Consider the following 23,775-nt stretch of genomic DNA (forward strand, 5'->3'; position numbering starts at 1 on the left):
CAAAAAGAGATGTGAAATAAGGTATATAATTTCAACCGATACTGCCTTTAAATGCCTTTCAATCAAGCAAAGCTCGGTGATAAACTGGTTCTATCTTAACAAGGCTTTAGTATAAAATGCACTATTGAAAGTTCAGAACCTGTAGACTTCAGCTGAGTGGAAAGGAACCTCCACAGTGCCATTTAAAACCATGCTGACATGCCATTATTTTTTGTTGTTGTTCTTGCTTCTTATGTATGGTTTTGCCTGGTCCCTCATTATACCCCTGGACTATAATGAGTAGGAGCTGACTATAAACTGTTCCTAGGAACCAATAATTCTTCATATCAATTACTATTATTTTAAGTATTTATGTAATTATTTACTTAATATCTATTTTCTTAACTAAACTGGGACCTAATGCTGTCTTCTGAGCAAATAGCACTGTACCCAACACATAGTATATATTCAATAAATATTTATTGAATGGATTAATTAACTAAAAGAAAAGGCTTCGGATTGAGTGTTTTCTTTTCCTCCCTTCCCCATTCTCCCTTAATACGAAAGCTACAAAAACAAAATGAAAAAGGCTCTGCCTCAAGCAACTCTGATTTTAATATATTGTAATAAAAACTCTAACAAATATATGTACAATAAAAGTATATAGACAATGGATGGTTAAAAAAAATTAGGGAAGAAGGAGAGGCTCAATTTAGATCCTCATCAGTTAAAGAGACAGAATGAACAAAACTAAAAGACAAATTTAATAGGAGCTCTAAGGAAGAAGTTTTGGTTTGGGTATGTGGGCAGACAGTTGTGCCACTGATCAGGATAGGGGGTTAAGGAGGATCAGGTTTTAAGAATGAATTAATAAATCCCATTTTGGATATGCTACATTTGAGATGCCTGTGTAAATCTGAGATAGACAAGTCCTACAATGCGTAAGTGATGAACTGGTGACTTTGAATAAGTAGTCAACCCTTCAAAGTTTTTTCACCTACAAAGCATGAATATTACCTACCTCAAAGAGTTGTGACAGTACAAAAAACTGATTTGTTATCTTTTGGGAGTGAATTTGTTTTTTGGAAAGCAATAATATCTATATGGAAGCAAATCTGATGAATAAAATTGGTGATCAATCTAGGTAACAAGATTTATGGTAATAAATTACATGTAAATATAGCACTGTGCAGCAGCTGATAAACTGAATGTAACAGTACTTGCAGATCCCCAAAGAAGAGTTCTAAAGTTATAATGCAAGAGTTACTGAAGTAAGAAAAATGCTATCTACTTTGAAAAGTATGTTTAAAAACATTTGGCCTGGGCTGGCCCCGTGGCTTAGCGGTTAAGTGCTCGCGCTCCGCTACTGGCGGCCCGGGTTCGGATCCCGGGCGCGCACCAACGCACCGCTTCTACGGCCATGCTGAGGCCACGTCCCACACACAGCAACTAGAAGGATGTGCAACTATGACATACAACTATCTACTGGGGCTTTGGGGGAAAAAAAAGGAGGAGGATTGGCAATAGATGTTAGCTCAGAGCCGGTCTTCCTGAGCAAAAAGAGGAGGATTAGCATGGATGTTAGCTCAAGGCTCATCTTCCTCCCAAAAAAAAAAAAAAAGATGCTTAATATCATTTGTCATTGGAAAATGGCTAACATCCAAAACAAAAAACAAAACAAAACAAGAATGATGGTTCCAAATGCCGGTAACGATGCAGAGCAACAGAAACTGATTCGTTGCTGGTGGGAATGAAAAACAGTACAGCCACTTTGGAAGAGAGCTTGGCAGTTTCTTATAAAGTTAACATAGATTTACCATGTCCCAGCAATCATGCTACTAGGTTTAGCCAACTGATTTGAAAACATATGTCCACACAAAAACCTGTATGTAAATGCTTAGAGCAACTTTATTCAAAATCACCAAAAATTAGAGAAAAAGGAATCACCAGGAGGTCAGAGGATCCTAGGACAGAATTCAGACTATGAAAAGGAGTCTGATTACATTATAAATATAAAGCATAACCTCACTTAAAAAGAGACAACCTAAGTAACTTTGGAAAATGGTATTTTGATTGAAAACTATAAGACTAAAGACTAAAGGAACTATACATCAACAGTGTACTCTAGTTGGTAAAGTTGTTTCTCATGGGGGTATGGGTTAATGATTCTGAAAGTGTTATAATGTATACTGGGGTAGAACAAATAAGTAAATGGATGGTGGTGGGTAGGAGCTAGGTTTCTTACTGTTGGAGAGGGAAATTACACATAAGAGAAAGGGGAAAGCTAGAATGAATTATGTGGTACTGCATTAGAATCAGGGACAGCAGTATGAATTCAGGTTTAGCCTAATAAAGATATAGATGGATAGATACATAAATAATAACAGATATGTGTGTATATATCAGTTAGTATACATACATATATTTCCCGGCTCTTTCTGCTGATTGGGCCAAGAAGTAGTCACACCCAGCAATAATGAGCACATGCGGTATCCACATCTTGGTTTCTAATACCATTTTCCATGAAAAGGAACCAGGGCTCCTTTAATGAATGGTTGATTTTAGGAGTGGGGCACATACCTACACATCCCTATAAAATATGACCCTGGAGCATCTTGTGGTGCCAGAAAGTATTCAAAAATCAAAAGGGTGGGGACATGTCAAAGGGACATAGGAGGTAACATGAAAGAGCTTCCACTAGCCAAAGCTGGAACAGCACCAGGAACAAAATAGTAAATAACACAGTATTTAGATTATAAGCCAAAGTATTAAATAAATGCCAATGAATCCATACCAATACAAATAAATGACAAAATAAATAAATAGACGGGGAAGAGACAAATCTCCTGTAATGAAGAACTACAAATAATTTATGTAGATATTCTCCCCTGTGGGAAGTAGGACTCAACCTTCTAGCCCACACTCCCACTCCTCATCCTTGAGTATGGGCTGCACTTAAGGGATTTGCTTCAGAGAGCAGTGCATGAAAGGGGAATGTGGGTGAGTGAGTTACAGTGGAGAAACATGGCAAGCAGCACCTCAGCCAGGTGATCGAGATTAACATCATTAGTGGTGAACCTTGTTGATCACATATAACCTTGAAATGACGTGATGAGAATGGCACTTCACTCCTGTCGTCAAAAAACCAATACCTCAGCCTCATCATGAAAAAAACTTCAGAAAAACCCAAATTGAGAGAGATTCTATACAATACATGATCAGTACCCCTGAAAACTGTCAAAGTCATCAAAAACAAGGAAAGTGTGAGAAAATGTTACAGACCTGAGTAGGCAAAGGAGACATAGCGACTAAATGTATATGGAATCCTGGATAGGATCTTGGAACATAAAAAGGACATTAGAGTAAATTAGTAAAATCTGAATAAAGTACGGAATTTAGTTAACAGTTATGTGACAATGTTGCTTTCTCCCACGTGACATATGTACCATAAAAATGTAAGATGTTAACAATAAGGGAAAGTGGGTGAGAGTTATACAGGAACTCTCTCTACTATCTTCACAACTTTTCTATAAATCTAAAACTATTCTAAAATAAAATGTCTATCTGAAAAAAAAAGGAAGTCCAAGTAAAAATGGTAGAGTGACATCTGAACATAGAAATCTATTTATTCCATCATATAACCACATGAACAGAAGATAAAAATTATTCAAACAGTAAAGAAAGTAGGAGATCACATAGTAATTTTTTAAAGTAGGGACAAGGTAGAGAGTGCAGAGATGACGATTTTGACCAGGGTCAACTAACTTTTCCTTTTACACGTGAAAACAAGTATTGAGAAAAGACAGTTAGCTCACCAAATCCTGAGAATATTTCACTAATACTACACAGGCTGGAAATAACCTGAGAGACCAATGAGTTGAGCAGACAACCCAGAGAAAAGTAAAGGAAATCCTTCCTGAGTAGAAGCCTGCATTATCTTTACAGATGAAGCAAGAATCATCAGGGCTGGCCATCTTCTACTACACTGGTGGAACAAATAAAGCCTAAAAGCAATACTCCATGGAATCAAGATACACACAGGACCAGATGGAGTGAACCCTCAGTGCAAGACACCAAACAAAATCCCCTAAGTAGAGGACAGAACCTCCAACAAAAGGGGCATTCAGCCCCAGCGAGGTCGTCCCAACCTGCAGCCCCACTCCACTGCCCTAGGACTATAAAAGAAGGGGGCCAAAGAGCAATACCTAGCCAAGAAACCGCAGTAATAACGAATGTTTATCAAGGAAGATTCACTTGCACTGTATCGGAACAAAGAAAAGTTCTTCACAATTCAAGCATCAGCAAGATGAAGAGAAATAACATGTCAACAAGAATACACCACAAACAGATGGCAAAACATCATGCAAAAGACATAAAGATCATAATAGGGAAAGAAGAAAACTTTCCTATTAGTGTTTTTTTTTTTCCTATCAGTAGTATTTTAGAGTAACATAATAAGAACATGAATTCAATAAAACCAAGGTCAAAGAGAAGATGCCAAAACAAAAGAGTGAATGAAAAGGGTAATTGAAAACTTAAGGAAACAAGTTAGGAACCATAAATAAACAAACAAACAAACAAATATGAACTAGAAAGAACAAGGAAGAGAACAGCGACCATTGGAATTACTAACATAAAGGAAAGGTTTGAGATTATCACAGTGAATGTAGAGAAAAAGACAGGGATTAAAATAATTATTGAACAGATAATAGATAAGGACAAAAGTGTCCCAGTATAAGAGTAATTGGAGTCTCCAAAACAGAAAACCTAAAAAACAGAATAAAAAACTCACAAATCTAAAATTTCTCTTAAATAGAAGAATCAAATAAATAGTTCTTAAAAAGGTATGCTGTGGTTCCAAAAATGTTATTACAGAATAATCAACACAAACATCCTAATTAAGTTCTACTTCAAGAAGAAAGAAAGAACCCTTCAAGTATCCAGATGGGAAAAAAAACAAACCCCCTATAAGTGAGGAAAGAAAACCTCTGATTGATCTCAGACTTCTTTTTAGCCAAACTCAATGTCCAAAGACAGAAGAGTAACATTTTTATAAGGTTTTATAATTTAAAAAGACTTGATCCAAGAATTTTACTCATAACCAATTTGAATACAAGGATAACACACAGCCAGTCTGCAGCATGTTATATCAGAGAATAAAGTATTTATGAGCCCTTCCTCAAAAAACTGAAAATGAAATTCGCTTACCCAGGGATTCCCGGCAATGAAAAACTCAAGTGTAAAAATGCCATGTATGATAAAAGTTCCAGTAATGATTATTCAATCCTTTTAAATATAAAATTAAGACTACAGGGGAACACTTTGGCTATAGAATCCAACACAAATTCTACACATATTTTAAAAGTAGAATTTAGGGGCCGGCCCGGTGGCGCAAGCGGTTAAGTGCGCGCGCTCCGCTGCGGCGGCCCGGGGTTCGCTGGTTCGGATCCCGGGCGCGCACCGACGCACTGCTTGGTAGGCCATGCTGTGGCGGCGTCCCATATAAAGTGGAGGAAGATAGGCACCGATGTTAGCCCAGGGCCGTCTTCCTCGGCAAAAAAAGGAGGAGGACTGGCGGATGTTAGCTCAGGGCTGATCTCCTCACAAAAAAAAAAAAAAAAAAAAAAAAGTAGAATTTATAAAGAAAAAGAAAAAACGAGAAGTTTAAAACTGCTTATTTACTTCATAGCTGAGTCAAATATTTAATTTGTGTTTTACTGAAACACTGCTTAAAAAAGACCTTGATGATTCCAACATCTTAATGTTTTTCAGTCTCTTTTCTTAAATTTAGAAGGATCTTTAGGGAATTAATATATCTTATTGAGAGAAAACATTGCATGAAGTTCAGAAATTTCTTCAGTTTTATTTCAATTGATTATTACTCTTAAATTCAAGTAAGACTTACACAGCACTTGCTACAAACCAGGTACTTTTCAATATTTATTAAATCATTAAAGTCCTCACAACAACTTATTAAAGTAGGCACTATTTACTCATTTTGTAGACAAGAAACTGAATCCCAGAGACTCTGAGTAATTTGTTCACGGCTGCCCAGCTAGGAAGCAACAGAGCCAAGATTCAAAGACAGATGCCTGGGTCTGGAATCTGTGCTCTTAACCTCTACACTACAATGCCTCTCAAATAAAACAGCATGTAGAGAATGATTTCTTTTTTTTTTTTTATCCCAAGGAAGATTTGTCCTGAGCTAACATCTGTTGCCCATCTTCCTCTTTTTGCTTGAAGATTAGCCCTGAGCTAACATCTATGCCAACCTTCCTCTATTTTGCATGTGGGCTGCGACAGCATGGCCTCCGACCAGTGGCGTAGGTCCGCGCCCAGGGGCCAAACTTAACCACTAGGACCTGGGGCCAGCCCTGAGAATGATTTGATTTATCAAATTAATTCTATGTATGCACCCATTCAACCATCAACCACCCATCCTTCCAGATAATAGTGCTTAAGTACATAAGCAAAGAGAAATGCTTGGAATAATGTTTCCCTATTGATAAAGATAATTATTTGGGAGTAGTCAGTGTGGAATTTAGGTAAATTTTTTTTGTTTCTTTATTTCTGCTTTTCAATGAATTTAATGCTTTATAATGACTCTCTATCAGTCTTCAAACAAAATGAGGCCATTAACCCAAACAAAAAACAAATCACATTACCTAATCACAACTTGAACATCGTCATGTAATTATTTGACTTTCTGTCTCTCTAATGAACCATGTTGTAATTAGTACTTTACCGTGATCCCCCCGAGAGCCTATCACAATGTTGGGCAGAGCAAACACACAACAAATACACTGATTAATCACCATAAAATATTAGATTCTTACATTCTATCTGTCTTACAAGTAACATATTTCTAAGGCCTTTCCACCCAAAGCGAACTCCTTAGACTAGCATCATTAGCATCATCTGGGAGCTGGAAGAGGGAGAAGCTCAGGCTTCACTCTATTTCAGGTGTCACTAAGGTTTAAGAGCCACAGCCAGAAGAAGTGAAAAGTAGTGAAGAGCAGGAATGAGCAGAGGGCAGTGAAAGAACCCAGATAGCCGAAATAAGGCAAGAAAGTGATCATAGAAGGACAGGGAAGAAAAGAGGAGTCACAAAGGAAGGTGGGGTAAGGACATCATGAAGAAGTGAAGAAAGCAATTGTACTGAGAATGTTGTGCATTTCTTTTCCTTTGTTAGTGACTGTTATCCCTGACATGCAAACTACCAGAGTGTCAAAAGTTTTAAAAAAAGACTGTGGAGATATGGAATTTATCAGTGTAACATACAAGAATCGGTAACATTTTTGAATATGTAACCACCACATACTGCATGCACTTTCTAAATGCTCCTAATATCATTAACAGTTTTAAATGTGTACATACACTTTTAGAGACATTTCCAAATGCTTGGCTCGTGCAACTGCTTCATCTCTCTCCTCATTGGCTAATTGCAGTCGAGACATAATAGCTTCATCACGCTCCCTCTGTGCAAAATAGACTTCTTCAACCAGAGCTAGCAAGATATATAATCCATAATTAATTGGAGAAAATAAAGGAGAAATGCATACTTTTAGCAAAAATAATTTTATTTTATTCAACTGAATTAGTATCAATTAATCACTTGAGAAAACATTATTTTACAAAGCTACTGCAAAATTGAGATACCACTTCACACCCATAATAGCAAAAATTAAAAAGGTCAAATAATAACAAATATTGTGAGCTTGTGAAATTAATGAAACTCACATATACTGCAGATAGGTGTATACATTTCTACAACCACCTGAAGAGCAATTTGGCAACATTTATTACAGTTGAAGATGTGCCTAGCCTATAACCTGGCAAATCTCCTCTTTGGTGTGCACCTAGAGAAATTCCTGCACATATGCACAAGGAAACATGCATAAAAATGCTTATTGCAGCATTAAATAATAGCAAAAATTTAGAAATAATCCACGCCCAATAACAGAAGGAGGAATAAATAACTTACTATAGATTCAAAATGGAATGCTATCCAGCATTTAAGATGAATCAACTATAGACAAATGGACAAATCTCAAAAATAAAATTGTGGCAAAAATAGCAAGTTGCAAAGTAAAACAACTCGACCTATTATTTATGGATAGACACAATAAACATTAAAATGAGCATGGAAATGATAAACAGCAAATTCAGGATAGTAGTTATCTCCGGAGGGTGGTGGAAGGAGAGGGAAGGAAAAGGGATCAGGGAAGAGCACAGGGCAGCCCTGTGCTGGTTTAGGGGCACCACTTATACAGATTATAATGCAAATGGCATCATCTAGGTTTGTGCAGCACTGGATAGGCAGCTGTGATGTTATCTGAAATTGTTGTTTCTCAAGCATAATTTCTACTTGAAATCTTACATAACTTTTAAACTATCACTGCAATGGTAGACAAAAAAGAGCTCAAATACTTCAATGAACCAAATTTTATTTATGCTGTCAAACCACAAAATAAGCTTAGGAAAGATGTTTGAAATGTTCTTTTCCTAAGAACCTTAGTTCTTCAACTAAACATAAGAAAAAATAGTGCAAAGGTCTTAGAAGTCTTACAGGAACCATCTCAAGGCCAATGTGGCTGGAGTGCAGAGAGAGAGGCTGAGGACCTGGGAGCTCACACCGAGCCTTGTAAGCCATAGCGAGGATTTTAGATGTCATCTAATATGAGAGCAGCCACTGGAGGGTTCTGAGCAAGGAAACGACAGCACCACATTTATATGTGAAAGGGAATTCTGGCTTCTGGGTGAGAAATAGTCCATAGGTGGGCAAGCTTGGAGGCACAGACCAGTTAGGAGACTAGAGGAGCAGTCTAAGCAAGAATTCACATCAATAACCCACATAAATGACCCATTCCTTGGAACTTTAAGCTACCTAAAAATACATACATATATGCCATCCTAGAGTTTGGGTATTATACTAAAGGACTTCTAGAATAGGAACAACTTGATCAGATCTGTGTTTTAGTAGGAAACTCCCACAGATTCGTGCAGAGTGTGTGTAGAAGATGCAGGCATCAGAGGAAAGTTGCAGGTTGGATTGTATATGCCCCTTAACCCAATATTAGACTACTGTAGCAGTCCAGGGAAGAAATGATGAAATCCTGAACTAAGGCAAGGGCAACAGAAATGAAAAAGAAAATGGATTCAATTCATTAAAAAAGAGAGTAAAATAGCAGGACCTAAAAGTTAAGCATGTACTGAATTTTACAGACTGGGCTGGTGGCCCCGTAGAGGCATTTAATTTAATGTCCAATAAAATTTTAAATTTCTCTAAGTAACCCAAACGTATGGTTGAGACAAATACCATAAAAAGGTAATTTTCTATTATTTCATTTATTTAAAGTTCAAAAACACAGAAGAATGACCTAGTTATTAAACTAAGGATAATGGTTACCTTTTGGAGGTAGTACTAGAAGGGAGGATAAGGGAGGCTTCTGGGATATTAGTGATATTTGGTTTCTTATCTAGGTGCTGGTTACACAAATGTGTTCACTTTCTGAGATTTATAAAACTGCATAGTTATTTGTGTATTTTTTGTGTTTACATGTTAAAACTAAATCAAAAAGATGACATAAAAGTAACATATTTATCTAGTTAAAAAGGAGAGTTGATTTAAAGAAAAATATTAAGTGAATAGTACAAAAAAAGTTATCATATATGATAAAATTATTGAAGGTATATGTTAGGATTAAATTTTAAGCAACAGAGACTTGCCCTCCTGGTCAAGATGGAATAACAGGATCCAGATTTGTCCTCCCACTTAAAACAATTTTTTAAAATGGACAAAATACATGGGATAACAGCTTTCAAGACTATAAGGAAACAAAGAACAGTGACCTGAGAGAGGAAAACAAATAAGTTGAGCGCTATGATTGGCTCAGCTGAATACACTGAAAGAGCTTCCAGGACATGGCACAGAAAGGGAAGAATGTAGGAGTCCAGCTGACTCCACAATTTGAGGAGAAAGAGAGAAGAGTCTGGGGAAACCAAAGCAGCTAGAATTCATAAGACAGACTATTGGAGAAAAAACAGCTGCAAAGAGAGAAAACTTTAGAGACATGCAGAGTCTTCCTCAAGAGGTCAGGTGAGTACTACACACACGTGTGTGTATGAACTAACCCATGCGGGGGAAAGAACTGTCCGAAAGGACTAGAGGCAACATGTCCTGAGCTCCACAAAACCAGAAATAGTGCATGTTTCCAACAGCCAGACTGGAAAACCTCATGATGCATGAGGTACTGGATGGTGTACACAGAAGGGTCTTGCCTCAGGAGTGTGGATTAACTAACCCTAGACCAAACACTGCTCTGCTAACATCTACATATCTTTAAAGCATGAATCAAAAGGAGCAACCTGTTGCTAAGAAATGTAAGTACCCCTCAGAACAAAGCTCAAGAATATTTTATAAGAATACAAAAATAGCCAGCTCCCAAAATGGTAAAACTCATCATGGCATCCAATTACCAGGCATGCAAGCATGAAAATTAAGACCCATAATGAGAGAAAAATTAATCAATTGAAACTGATCAACATTTTTGTCAACCGACTAATATATAACCTTGTTTTATGTTTGCTTCTGTTTAAAGATACTTTATTTAATATACATTGTTGATTTATTAACATTGACTTCACAGCCAACAGCACTATAACTAATACCTGAACAAAGCATATCTAACACACATATTTTCTCCGTAAGGCTCATCACAGCCTTCGTGAGTTTAGAGAATGCTAGATTGCATTTCAGCACTACACTTGGGGCCTATTTTAAACAGTGAAACCACCAATAAAAGGCACAAAAATGCAATAAATGTGACATTAAATAAGCTACAAAAAGGACACTTGTTTAGAATATAAGAGCTGAAACGAGAAGGCGGAGTGTGGCCTTGAGAGGATCATGTTGTTTTTCTTTTCTTGGTTTGTTAACTTGGTAATTTTTATGAATTTTTTAATGGTAAACCAACCTTGCATTCCACAAAATGAATCACAGTCCCAAATGCAAAACCTATAACTATAAAACTTCTGGGAGAAAACCTCTGTGACTTCAGGTAGGCAGAGATTTCTTAACTAATAATACCAAAGCATAATCCATTTTTTAAAAATTGATAAACTGGACTTCACTTAAAAATCTGCATTCTTCAAAAGACACTGATAAGAAAATGAAAAGACAAGCCACAGCCTGGAAGGAAATAACTGCAAAGCACGTATGTGATAAAAGACTTGCATCCAAACAAAATTTTAAAAACTCTCAAAGCTCAATAATAAGGAAACGAAAAACCCAATTAAAAATGGGGAAAAACTTGAACACTTTATCAAAACAGACTACTCATGGTAAATAAGCACAAAAAACGGGGCTCAACATCTTTAGTCACTAGAAGCGCAAAAAGCTATGAGATTACCACCACATACCTATTACTATGGCTAAAATGAAAGATTGATTAAAGATGTTAGCAAGGATGAGAGCAACTGGAACTCACGTACTGCTGGTGGGAATGTAAGACAGTACATTTGCCGTTTGTCTATTTCTTAAAAAATTAAACATACATCTACTGTAAGATTCAGTTATTCCACTCACTGGTATTTATCCAAACGAAATTAAAGCATATGCCCATACAAACACTTAAACATGAACAGTCATAGCATCTTTATTTATAATAAGCAAAAACTAGAAACAACCCAAATTTCTATCCACAGATGAACGAATAAACTATACGACAATTTTGTGCTGGAGTAACTAGATATCCACTTGCATAAAATCAAATGCTTTTAATCGACAGTTTAGATAAGGTTCAGACATTCTTCTCATGAACACAGCTTTTGGAAGTACTGTACTTTTCAGCACAATTTCTATAGTTTTCTTTTCAAGGCAGTATCATTACTCCTATGTGACTTTCTTTGGCTGTACTATTCCGCTACCATGTATAATTTATCACACTGTTTTGAAAGACACTTCTGCCCATAATGTAGGGCACAATAATGAGCTTTACTTTCCCCTTTTAATTGTATACAATCTCCTTCCAAGAATGATACTCATAACAGTTTAGAGAAAGCAACGTGGTATATTAGGAAGAATATGGGCTTTGATTCAGATCGAAGGCGTTATCAATACTAAAGTCAGGCAAATTGTTTTTTAAAATTATTTTAGTCGCAGTTCAGGTATATAAAATGGATATAATACCATCACTTATGGTTGTTAAGAAAAAATTAAATGAGATAATATATGACAGCTCTCGGCCAAATAGAGTGGATTCTCAACAAATATTAGTTCCATGGCACCAGTACTGTCTCCACCCTCAATCCACAGACTTACAATCTGGCTTTATTTCTAGAGATATTAAAAATGTGATTTTGATTAATTTGGATCATTTATATATACAAAAAATATTATTCAAAATTCCTCACTTTTTAGCCTTTTTCGTTGGCATGCAAAAATTATAAGCGGGAACTGAAAGAAAAATTATTCAGAACCATTCTATATTGTACACGGCACATACAATGAAAATGGGTTTGTACAAAAATATCATGATATTCTAAGACATATTTAAATATTTATATTATAAAACACTTCTCATTTGTAGGTCAGATACGATGGACAAAACGATGCTAAACAGTGATCTAAGTACAGATTAACATGTATTACCATACTGCCCTGAAATATTCTGGCATATTGAAAGATTCAAATACTAATTACTCAACTTTAAATGCCAGCAGGCTTCCTATCACTTCTGTAAAGTGTGCAAGATCTTTATAAAGTGACATTTAACGTAAGCTGTGTTCCACTCTCTATACAATAACACTTGATGAAAGGGGTAAGGCTAGCAATATCAAGGGCTTTAATAATAAGTCTAGTTATCTCTATGCTTAAAGGTAAACGCTTTACACCAAGGGCTTATTTGGTCATGGGAGATCAAGAGGAAACATTCTTTCCTCTGTAATGCTATATCAACTCAAAAGATGTAAATAATGTGTGTATTTAAAGGAGACTGCCTTCTGAGTATTCTAAGGTTAAGTCTTAAAATGCCATAAAATACACACACAAAATCTGATTGTACATTTTATAAATGCTAAGAAATTTTTCCAAAATAAGGGCATTACTGAATGATAGTTCTTAACACCTATTATGTTAAATGTGAAATTTGTTGATTATGAAAAATCTGATGCTCTCTAGAATTCAGTCCTTTTAAAGGATCAATACGCAACTCTCAAACATTTTTAGTAAAGAAAACTTAATTGTAAACACTGAGCTTTTCCAAGGTAGATGACTATTACAAAGTTCACTAGAAAATCAATATAGCATTTTAGTTGGAATTTGCTCATTAAACACCCACAGCTCTAATGCAAATTATGATGGAATGAATAAAGCAAATACACATGCTTCTTTCTTTTTATTAAATGTAAAATCTACTGTTAATTGCATCTTGTATGTCATCCAAACTTTTCTCCTTAACTATTAAATAGAAGCTTTAACAAAAGTCATTAGAGATTCTCTCTCTTTGACTTGAATAAATTTCAATATTTGTTCAGTAAAGGTTCATAGCAGTTAAATTACATTAACAAATATTATTAGCTACTATGTAAGCCAACCAAGTAAAATACTTATATTGTAGGTAAAACAAATCATTGGCTGTTTACAATAATATTTGGATATCTCCATTTTTAAACATGGTTATCAAATATCCTATAATTCCTAGTCAAATGAGACAGATTCAGAGAGGATCACCCCCCTCCCCAAATACTCAAATTTGTTTAGTAAGCTAATTGTTTTCTAATATGGGCAAGAGTAAATATGAAGAAGCTGAACCATACTAAGTATGAGTTTATTGAGTCAAGACAGAGTACATATTTTCTTAGTAGAACCCAAGTCTATCGACAAACCCACATTCTACACTTCTCAAACTACTTTTAAAATACAGCAGAAGTGAGACAGTACATTGGAAAACATTCTAGTTTAAACATTGGATCATGATTCTCTAAATAACATAATTTGGAGGATAGATATTTCCCAGGAAAAATAATCCATTTGTTAACATCCTCGAGGTAGTTATGTAAACAGAAAAGGCTGAACTAAAGAGAGGGAGGAAGAAATTATTAGGATTTGAATCTGAAACATATAAAATAATCACTGCTTGCAATTCACGTTCCAGAATTCTAAGCAACAAATATAGATAATAGTTTTGTAAAAGACAAGACTTTACATTATATCAAAGAATTTCAGATTGTCTGAATATCTACTATTACTGCTTTACATGACGTTAAATGGATTCCTTGCAAATCTGATAATTAGTGTTTTATGAAACCACCACATATGTATTCCAAAACCATAAAAATTACACTATGTCTTTTAATTTCCTAAACAATTGTAATTTCTCTCTCTTTGCATAAACTGGTTATTGAAAATTTAAACATAGGCGGTAAACACCCCACACCAGTAGAAAATTAACCAATCTACTCCAAGCAGTTTGATGCTTCTATTTTTGGCATTACAATGCTGGATTCAACTTATTACTCCAGAACTTCCTTTACAGACCAGATTATTATGTTTTTCTAAAAGTGCATTTGAATATTCAACATTTTATATGATTGTTTTGTAAATAGCTTTTTCTGATTAAAAAGTAATACAGGCTCATTGTAAAATGTGGAGAAAGAAATATCTTACATATTTTAGTAACTTTCTGTGTATATTTCAAATAAACAGAATATGTTCCTATATTCTTCAGTATTCTTCAAAAGTATAAAATGGTGCATGAAATTTTATCATTTGTGCATGCCATATTTGATTGAATTAAGATGCTTCTAATATTAGATTTTACTGTTCCCAAATTATTCACTATATACACAACACTGTAATGAACATCTTTGTACACAGATCTTTATGTATATACACATAATTACTTAAGAAAATTCCTAGAAGTATGATTACTACATTAAAAGTCAGCTTTTTAAGATCTTAATATATGCTTTAAATTTTCCTCTGTAAAGTTTACACTTACAGAGTTTATACTGGGGGGGGGGAATTTCCTCTATAAATTTATACTTACCAGCCATATAGAAATTGCTAAAAATAAATTAGAAAATTATACAAAATAGTAATTTTAACTAGCAAAACTACAAAACAAAAACTTCACAAAACTCTCAATTATTATATACATATATTTAGTTCAGATAACTCAAAGACTATATAAGAATACTTTCTAAAACTATGCTATTTACTTTCAAACATTTAATATATCTGATATTAGAGCTAAAATTTTTAATGTGAGAGATAAGCTTATTCTTGAAGTATTAAAATCAGTATCAATTATTTTATGTACTTTTAAAATAAAATTTTAAGAAGTATGTGACTTATTTTCTGCATAGAATATCTACTTTAAATTTTAATAACTACCAATATGAAAATTCTGTGAAATATAACTGCTATTACTTTTTCCAAGATCATTTCCTCTTTAGAATTAAGCATGTGGAAAAGTCTTAATCATTTTCTGAAAAGTTTTCTGTTATTTTTATATTTTTAAATACCCTAATCATATGATATGCTCTCAAATGCTTGATATTTAGGTAAATTCCACAGCATGCCATACCTAATAAAATATTCCCAATTGTTGGTTATTGTAATGCATAATGGTTTCCCTGGTTACTCAATGTTTATTTTGTATTTTTCCAGCAAAAAACAAACTTTTCTAGGGAGAGAGGTTACAAAATTGGCCACAGTCCACCCTCCAGCATTATTTGACCTCGGCACTTGTCGTAATTAATCCTGATTCATACCCATGGGATTCTGCAGTCAAAGATAATAATATAATTAATATTCCGCCTATCAACATTTCTAACTGCTGTATTTCACAGAGATAGGCCTTTTTGTTTTTATCTGAAATGACTGGTCATATTCTTAGAATCCTTTTTCCTTCCAAAGTAAAATATATAGATACAGATATAGATATATAGACATTTATATAATGCTCCATTATAATTGGATACTGTTAAGGCATTTAAGTGTTAGATTAAAGCCTATTATATTAATGCCTATTATATACCCAGAAAAATGGGATTCCAATGTGCATTATTTCTTAAAAGAAATATTATGTTATTTTCTATTCTTCTGATATATAGAAGTAACTCACTCTTGTTCCTCTTATTAGATGGTCAACATCATCTGAGATATGGTATACGGTAACAATTTTTTTACAAGAGAACAAAGTAAACATTTTCTATTATACAACAATTTTTATTTTTCCATGTTAATTAGTTGGGATGTCTTAATATATTTGCTATAATGGTAGATTACATATCTATACTTTAAACATTTACATGTTAACTTGAATAGAAAAACAAGTTATAAGTTTCAGGGATTCTATGTTCTGATGCTTTGGACAATCACATTAAACTCCTCTCCCCCCTACCAAAAACAAATTAATATTCTCTGTAATAATAAGAGCTTGACAATATTTTTTTAATTTACAAAATGTCAGTCTAAATTTGGGTGCATAGAAAAGAATCTATGTTTAAAGAGAAAAAGCAGATTAAATGTTCACAGAATCAGTACAGTAAGCTAAGCAAATCATGTAACCATTGAATTATATGTAAAATGTAACTAAGATAGATTAGATAGATAGATAGACAGACAGATAGATAGATAGATAGATAGATAGATAGATAGATAGATAGATAGATAGATTTATAAACATAAGACTTAGAAACTACAGAGTTCTTTTGGCTTAAACCCAATATTGGCCTTATTTCAGTTTAATTGGAAGAGGATCTCAAATTCATCTTCTCCATGAGATATCAGGAACCTGGATTTCTCTTTGTACCAAAGGTTAATAAGAAATGTGTCTGCAAAAGTCAAACAGCATTAAATACCAAAAACTGATTATTATTCTACAGGAGTTGTTCTGTCATTCATAATCTCTCCATGCTCCAACCTTCCACAGCTAATCTTTAATGGATGACATGCAAGAAAGAAAAATAACTAACATATAAAGCAGAGACTCTAAAGTGAGTGTTTAAGAAATAGAAAAATAAGGCTTTTAAAGAAATATAAATATTTTAAATATCACAAAAATAACATTAAAAAAATATTGAAATACTCTTCTGTACAATTTAAATATTATCTGTACGCTATAAATGTAATAGAGTAATAAAAATTAGGAGACTACATTAGACAATACCCACTGAGACTGTTTACGAAAAATGGAAGGTTTAATTGAACAAATTATTTTTAAAAGTTGTAGTCACATCACTGACCTAAGAGAAAATTAATGGATGCAAATCAGGCCATACAATACTATTTTTCACTGTCAAACTCAATTTAAGTAAAACAAATTTTGAAGTGTTTGTGGTTGAATCATTTTATGTAGATGAGAAGAGATACTCACCTAGAGGACAATGTTTCTGTTGTCCTTCTCTAAAATATCCCCTCGTATTTGAAGGTCATATATGTCAATAATTTTCAAATAATATTATCCACATGTATAATCTAATGAGTTAAAACACAGTAAAAAGTCCTAAACAGCTACCACAAGATAAATTTTTCCCAATGTTAACATATAGGTGATGATTTGGTCATTTCAGCTTTTCCTAAATAAATAAGACCTAATTAACACATATTTTTCCTTTATTTTCTTTTTTGTAGAGATTAAAAAAATAATTTTCGTATTTTCAAACTTTCTAAATAAAGTTCAATCTGAAAATCAAGGAAAACTAAGAACTGTTGGGATAAAATGAAATAATAAAAACACTTTATAAACTATTTTTAAACAAGAAATACACATCAATTCTTTGTGAAATGAAACCATATATAAACAGCTATGGGATATTAATTTATATTAGGTACACTTTGAATATGCCCCGTATTAGATCAAGAAGTCTGGAGAAAACAAGATGGTGACATCATCATCTTATCATCAAAATGACCATTTATTGAGTGTCTTCTATGGGTTAAGCACTTCATAAACATTATCTCACTTAAACGTCACAGCAAGCTATAAAGTAGGTTTTAACCAAAGCTTCGTGAGGCTGTCAATTACACATAAGTGGTAAAAAGATTAGAACAAAGGTCTGAATCCAAAGTCTGAGCATTTGACCACTACCTACTACAGTGGTGTCTTATGAGTGAGAAGTGACTGCAGACAAAAAGAAATGTTTCAAATCCCAAATCTGTCTTATGTGCTGATGTATATTCAGTATCTAACACAGTGCCTAGTACATAATGGCCCCTCAATAAATATCTCTTTGATTTTTAAAGAAGTTAGCATAGTTCCTATAAAGTGCCTAATAAAAACAGTATCGATGGTGATGTCAAAAAAGGAAGTGAAGGTAAAAGGGTCAACTATTTGAGATTTTATCACAATACAGGACACAGCTGAGTTCCAAACTCTCAGGAGATCACCTTAAAATGACACATTTTACATTCACATTATGGGAAGCAAAGGAAACAGATTTGAAGCTTTTATAACAGTTTATATGAAGGTTTATCACAGGTATACATTACATTAAAGCCAAAATCCTTTGTATCTCATTTCTTTTATTTCAGATTCACATTTAAGTAAAATGTATTAGTGCTAATAAATATATATATCTCTCTCAACAGTAATTTTCCTCATCATCCAATCCTTTGTTTCCAAATTTTTTTCTTTCACTTTTCTGTTTATTTCCCTTTTAAAATTATTAACAAAGGTTTAAGAATTTCATAAAGATAAAAATAATCAAATATTAATATTAGCTACAACTTACTGAGTACCAGTTATATACTAGGTGCTTTTTTATACATTATCTCGAATCCTTACAATAATCTGGTAAATTAGTTTTATTCACCTCTTACATGGGAGGAAGTAAACGTGGAGATGCTAACCAGTAACTCGCCCAACGGCAGAGTCAGCAGGAAGCATCACAGCTGCGATTCTGAACCCAGGTCAGTCTATTCCAAGACTTCTGGCTGTCCCCTTGCTTCAACCTGCCTCACAAAGAGCTGAGCACCTTTTGTTTCACCTGGTGTTGACTGAACCAGATTCTTATTCTTATAAATTACACAATCAACTGGGAAGACAAGATGGACGAATATAAGTTACATAATACACATAAAGACATAAAAATAACTAAGGGGAAAATCTGAAAGATAAGAAAAATAGCATGGGTAAAATGGCAAGACTTGATCACAGTCAGTATACAAATTTCATAAAACTTTAGTTTACAGGGTTTTTACGTGTCAAACGTATCACAGCAATTATTTTAAGATGAGGCAGCAAGTAACTTTTTTAAAAATCACATTTTTAAAAATGCTACATTTAAAAAATGATTTTTTAAAAAGTAGCATTTACTTTTTCTAATACTAAATCTAATCCATGCTCATTGCAGAAAACCTGAAAAGGCAGAAAACTGTTAATTGAAACATTAATACATCCATTAATACTACCAAAATTTGCCTCTCTTTTTATACAATATACACGTATATATATTGTTTTTTTTCACAAAATTATGTCACAAATACAGTTTTCCCCCTACTTCTTTCACTTAACATTGAGTCATGAAGATTTTCTCATATTATCAAATATTCCTCAGAAATAATTTTTAATTACTGCATAATGTCTCACAGCATAAATGTACCTTGCTATCATAACCAATACTGATATGAATATCCTTATATATAAATCTTTATATTTTATTTACTCAAAGGAAATGGCTCCTATTTCCTTAGTCTACCTCATATTTTAATTAACATTGTATTTGAAAAATCTACAGACATATATTTTTGTATCCCATTTGCAATTTCCAATGTTTAGTTCAGATGTTTTTGCATGTATTTCTTTTTTTTTTTTTTTTTTTGTGTGTGAGGAGATCAGCCCTGAGTTAACATCCGCCAATCCTCCTCTTTTTTTGCTGAGGAAGACGGCCCTGGGCTAACATCTGTGCCCATCTTCCTCCACTTTATATGGGACGCCGCCACAGCATGGCCTACCAAGCAGTGGTCGGTGCGCGCCCGGGATCCGAACCAGCGAACCCCGGGCCGCTGCAGCGGAGCGCGCGCACTTAACCGCTTGCGCCACCGGGCCAGCCCCTGCATGTATTTCTTTAACAGTGGAATATTTTGACTTTTTAAACACTTATATTCTGCTTAAGTACATTATAATAATTAAATATGTGTGCATATTTACAATATATTTACCAAATACATTTTATTTTGAATATAAAAATGAGCAGTGATAGAAACAAACATTCATGCTTATGTGGATTATTTGTTCTTTCATATGACACTAAATAAAACATTTATCACACATAATCATAGTTCTGTAATGTTCCTTTTTCTATTAAGGTATGAACATAGTGGTTTTGTTATTGTGTTTTGCTTTTTGACGGCACTTAGTACTGATCAAGCAGAAGATAACCTCATTTAAGACTGCAGGTACAGGGGCTGGCACGGTGGCGCAAGTGGTTAAGTGCGTGCGGCAGCCCGGGGTTCCCTGGTTTGGATCCCAGGCGCGCACCAATGCACTGCTTGGCAAGCCATGCTGTGGCGTCGTCCCATATACAGTCGAGGAAGATGGGCACGGATGTTAGCCCAGGGCCAGTCTTCCTCAGCAAAAAAAGAGGAGGATTGGCAGATGTTAGCACAGGGCTGATCTCCTCACAAAAAACAAACAAACAAAAAGACTGCAGTACAATGAGAAAATAAGAAAAGGTTTAAGAGTCTACCAAGGGTCACAGTTGATGAATTTCTTATAGGTTTCAAACCAATGGATTTCTTAAGCAATTTAGTTGTTTTCTTTTTATCTTGACATATTACAATAATAATAATTCTAATGTTAAAAGTAAAATATCTTAAATCTTTTTTTAATAAGATAGAACTGAAACATTAAAAAGTAAAGATTCATTTTGAAAATTCATACTTTAAAAAAACTTGAGGGGATTTTCATTCTGGGTCATCTTTGTACCTAAGTTGATTGGACATATCTCTTTTAACTAGACTGCTTTGTTTCAGAGAAACTACATAGCACTGTTATTTTCATCAATTTAGGAGGCTATTAAAACATACTAAACATCTTTCAAACATTTAGCATTTACTAAAACGATATTTTGTCATTAATGAGAAATATTTGATTCACAAGAATCATACAGCAATCAAATCCTTTCCACTTGATGCATGCGTGATTCATACTGTTTAGTCAAAGGGAACCCCTGAATATATACCAATAAATAAATATTTGAGATACATGATTAGCTATAGTATACAAAAGTTTAAAGAGTAAATACGATTGCTCAATGAGTTTTCCCCTCCAAGAGATAAATGAGCTATGCAGATACATTAATTCATGATTTTCAATAAGTCACAATGGCCTAAATCTTATTAAATTACTTCTGTAAGACACACGCAAAGTCAAATTATGGTGCAAACACCTTAAAACAAATGTACTTCGTGTAATACCACCTTAGCAATGAGTATACATTTTTGACTATAAAAAGCCAAAAAACTTCCAAGTTGTTCTAAATTTATCTTTGAATTATTCATTTTTAACATACTATTAATTTTCCTTAAAATATATAACTCTCATATTTCCCCACTAAAATAGAAAAAAAAATTCAGGGCAGTTTAACATTAACAGAAAAGCAACCATCTGATATGTAGCTGGAGTATTTATTTATGGTCATTTTGGTTATACTGCCACAGTGATGTTTAGTTCTGCATTGCACAATAATATTTTGAAGACATGTTATATCTGTTAGTCATATCTCTGACATATGCAACCAAGTTAAGTAGCTTATAAAGTATGATTATAACTTCAAATTAATCACAAAATACAATTATTTCTTAAATTCATTCCAATCAATATAAAATGTTAAAATAAGTGATCTCTAAAATGCCTCTGAATGCTAATTTCTACTATTCTATGAAATTTCTCTTCCTTTAACACACTAGAACAGTGTGAGGAAGAGAGTCACAGGGACATATATACATGCATGGAGATAACAGACTACTGAGAATCATCTGATCATATCTGTAACATATCACAGATATATCTAAAAAATATCTTCTTGCAAAGACCTGTGAGTAAAGATAGATTCCAAAACATATTTAAGGCAGTCATTTATAATCTGAAACTTTGGCAACCTTTCACTTTAATCTTCTCAGAGAAAACATCATCTCCATCATCATCCACACCATCAGATGAAAATTTATTAATTGCACAAAACAGATCTTTTAATCAAATGTAGGTTTCCATTGGCAATGAATATATGAGTATCTTCATACAAAGGAGAAGTATTTCCTCTCAACGAGCTAAAACAACGAGTGGTATTTGAACTGCTGGTTGAAAGGTAGAGGCACTGGTAATCATTATTTCCCCTTGTTTGTTCAGGCCCTTCCAACAAAACAAACAACCTTTTTGTGATTGGATTGACATGGTGTTAACAATGCATTTAATGCCCAAATCAGTATGAATACAGGTAAAGCTCTCACTAATACCACTACCAGGATGTTAAAGCCACCTATTTTCTAAGCAGCCAAAAAAAAAACAAAAAAAAAAGACAGAGCTTCCCCTCCTTTGGCAAATAAGCTAGTACCCTAGTATTCACCAAGCCACATCATATAATAACCTTGCGTATGATTCCTAATGCCACATATTAATACTCATCTACTACACCTGCTGTCTTTTCAGCAATTTGAGCTTCTGTTGCTTTCTCTTGAAGTTCCAGCTTAAGCTTTAGTTTTCTCTGTTCTTTATCTTCTTTAGTCAGCTTTTCTTGAAGCTAAAACACATTGAAAAAAACAGATTCTTATCTGACAAATTTCTTGCACAAATATAATTAATCCCAAAGTAAAATTTAGGGTTTTTTCTAAACCTTTATATAATATTACATTTAACTGCCTAAATACATAACTCTAGGGAAAAAAATATTTAAAGTTGGAAGATATTTTATAAATAATTACCTGCAATAATATAGAAATTATAAAAACTTTTAATATACACTTAATTTATGTGTGTATAGGCAGATGAAATTAAAGAGGGAATATTATTAATAAAAATAACTACTTCAAAAAGCAATCTGATCTATTCTTTTGTCTGAAAGTAAAAGACTTGGAAGGGACTACCGTAATAAAATAACGGGCAGCACAGCTTTACAGCTTCTCTTAGTAATTCTAACATTTTGAAACAAAATTAATTAAGATACTAATCTTAATATCTGATACAAATCTCCCTTTGGGACTGCTATCCTACCAGATTCCATTTAAATTGGCACTGGCACCTGATTCATAATTGCACGTAATAAATAACTGTTAAATGAAAGTACAGAAAATATCTCATACTTTCATATGGACCACTCCAAAAATGTTTTAATTTTACTTCAGCTTTTGTCATTTGTGCTGTTTTCCATCAGACATGATCAACCTTCCTAATATCATCCTTCATTTTGATTAGGTCAAACAATAAGAATATGAAAATCAGAAAAGTATGTAGAGGTTAAAAAAAGAAGAAGGCATAGAAAATAAACATTATTTAATGCTCAAAGGAATGTAACTAGAAAAAGAGTCATAAAAGATAAAACATGACATGACAAATTGGATTGGACAAAACACAGCAGTATAAGATAACACCAGGTAAATGACAATATTGCCAAGCCTTGTTATTTTAAAGTTTAATTACATATATTATTGAGGTAAAATACAGGGCACAGACACTAAAAAAAAAGAAAAAGAGTTAAGAAAATAACACGAAACCAGTACATTATATTTCTCATTCTCCAAAATACTGAAGTAAAGGTTTCCTATAGTAAAACCTGAATGAATCTTTTTTT

At 33.7% G+C, this 23,775-nt stretch overlaps 1 protein-coding gene across 13 annotated transcripts in view; it reads right to left on the bottom strand.

Moving 5' to 3' along the window:
- The window catches only part of MIPOL1 (mirror-image polydactyly 1), a 310,457-nt gene that overhangs the window by 210,329 nt on the left and 76,353 nt on the right, over positions 1-23,775 (bottom strand). For all 13 annotated transcript variants that reach the window (XM_058540696.1, XM_058540695.1, XM_058540694.1 and 10 more), the window contains 2 exons: positions 22,623-22,728; positions 7,357-7,486 (listed from right to left, as the gene is read on the bottom strand). In XM_058540696.1, the coding sequence (XP_058396679.1) occupies positions 7,357-7,486; positions 22,623-22,728 (236 nt within the window). The remainder of the gene's footprint in view (positions 1-7,356; positions 7,487-22,622; positions 22,729-23,775) is intronic.

This window comes from Diceros bicornis, chromosome 5 (genome assembly GCF_020826845.1).
Source record: "Diceros bicornis minor isolate mBicDic1 chromosome 5, mDicBic1.mat.cur, whole genome shotgun sequence".
In the NCBI taxonomy this organism is placed as follows: Eukaryota; Metazoa; Chordata; class Mammalia; order Perissodactyla; family Rhinocerotidae; genus Diceros; species Diceros bicornis.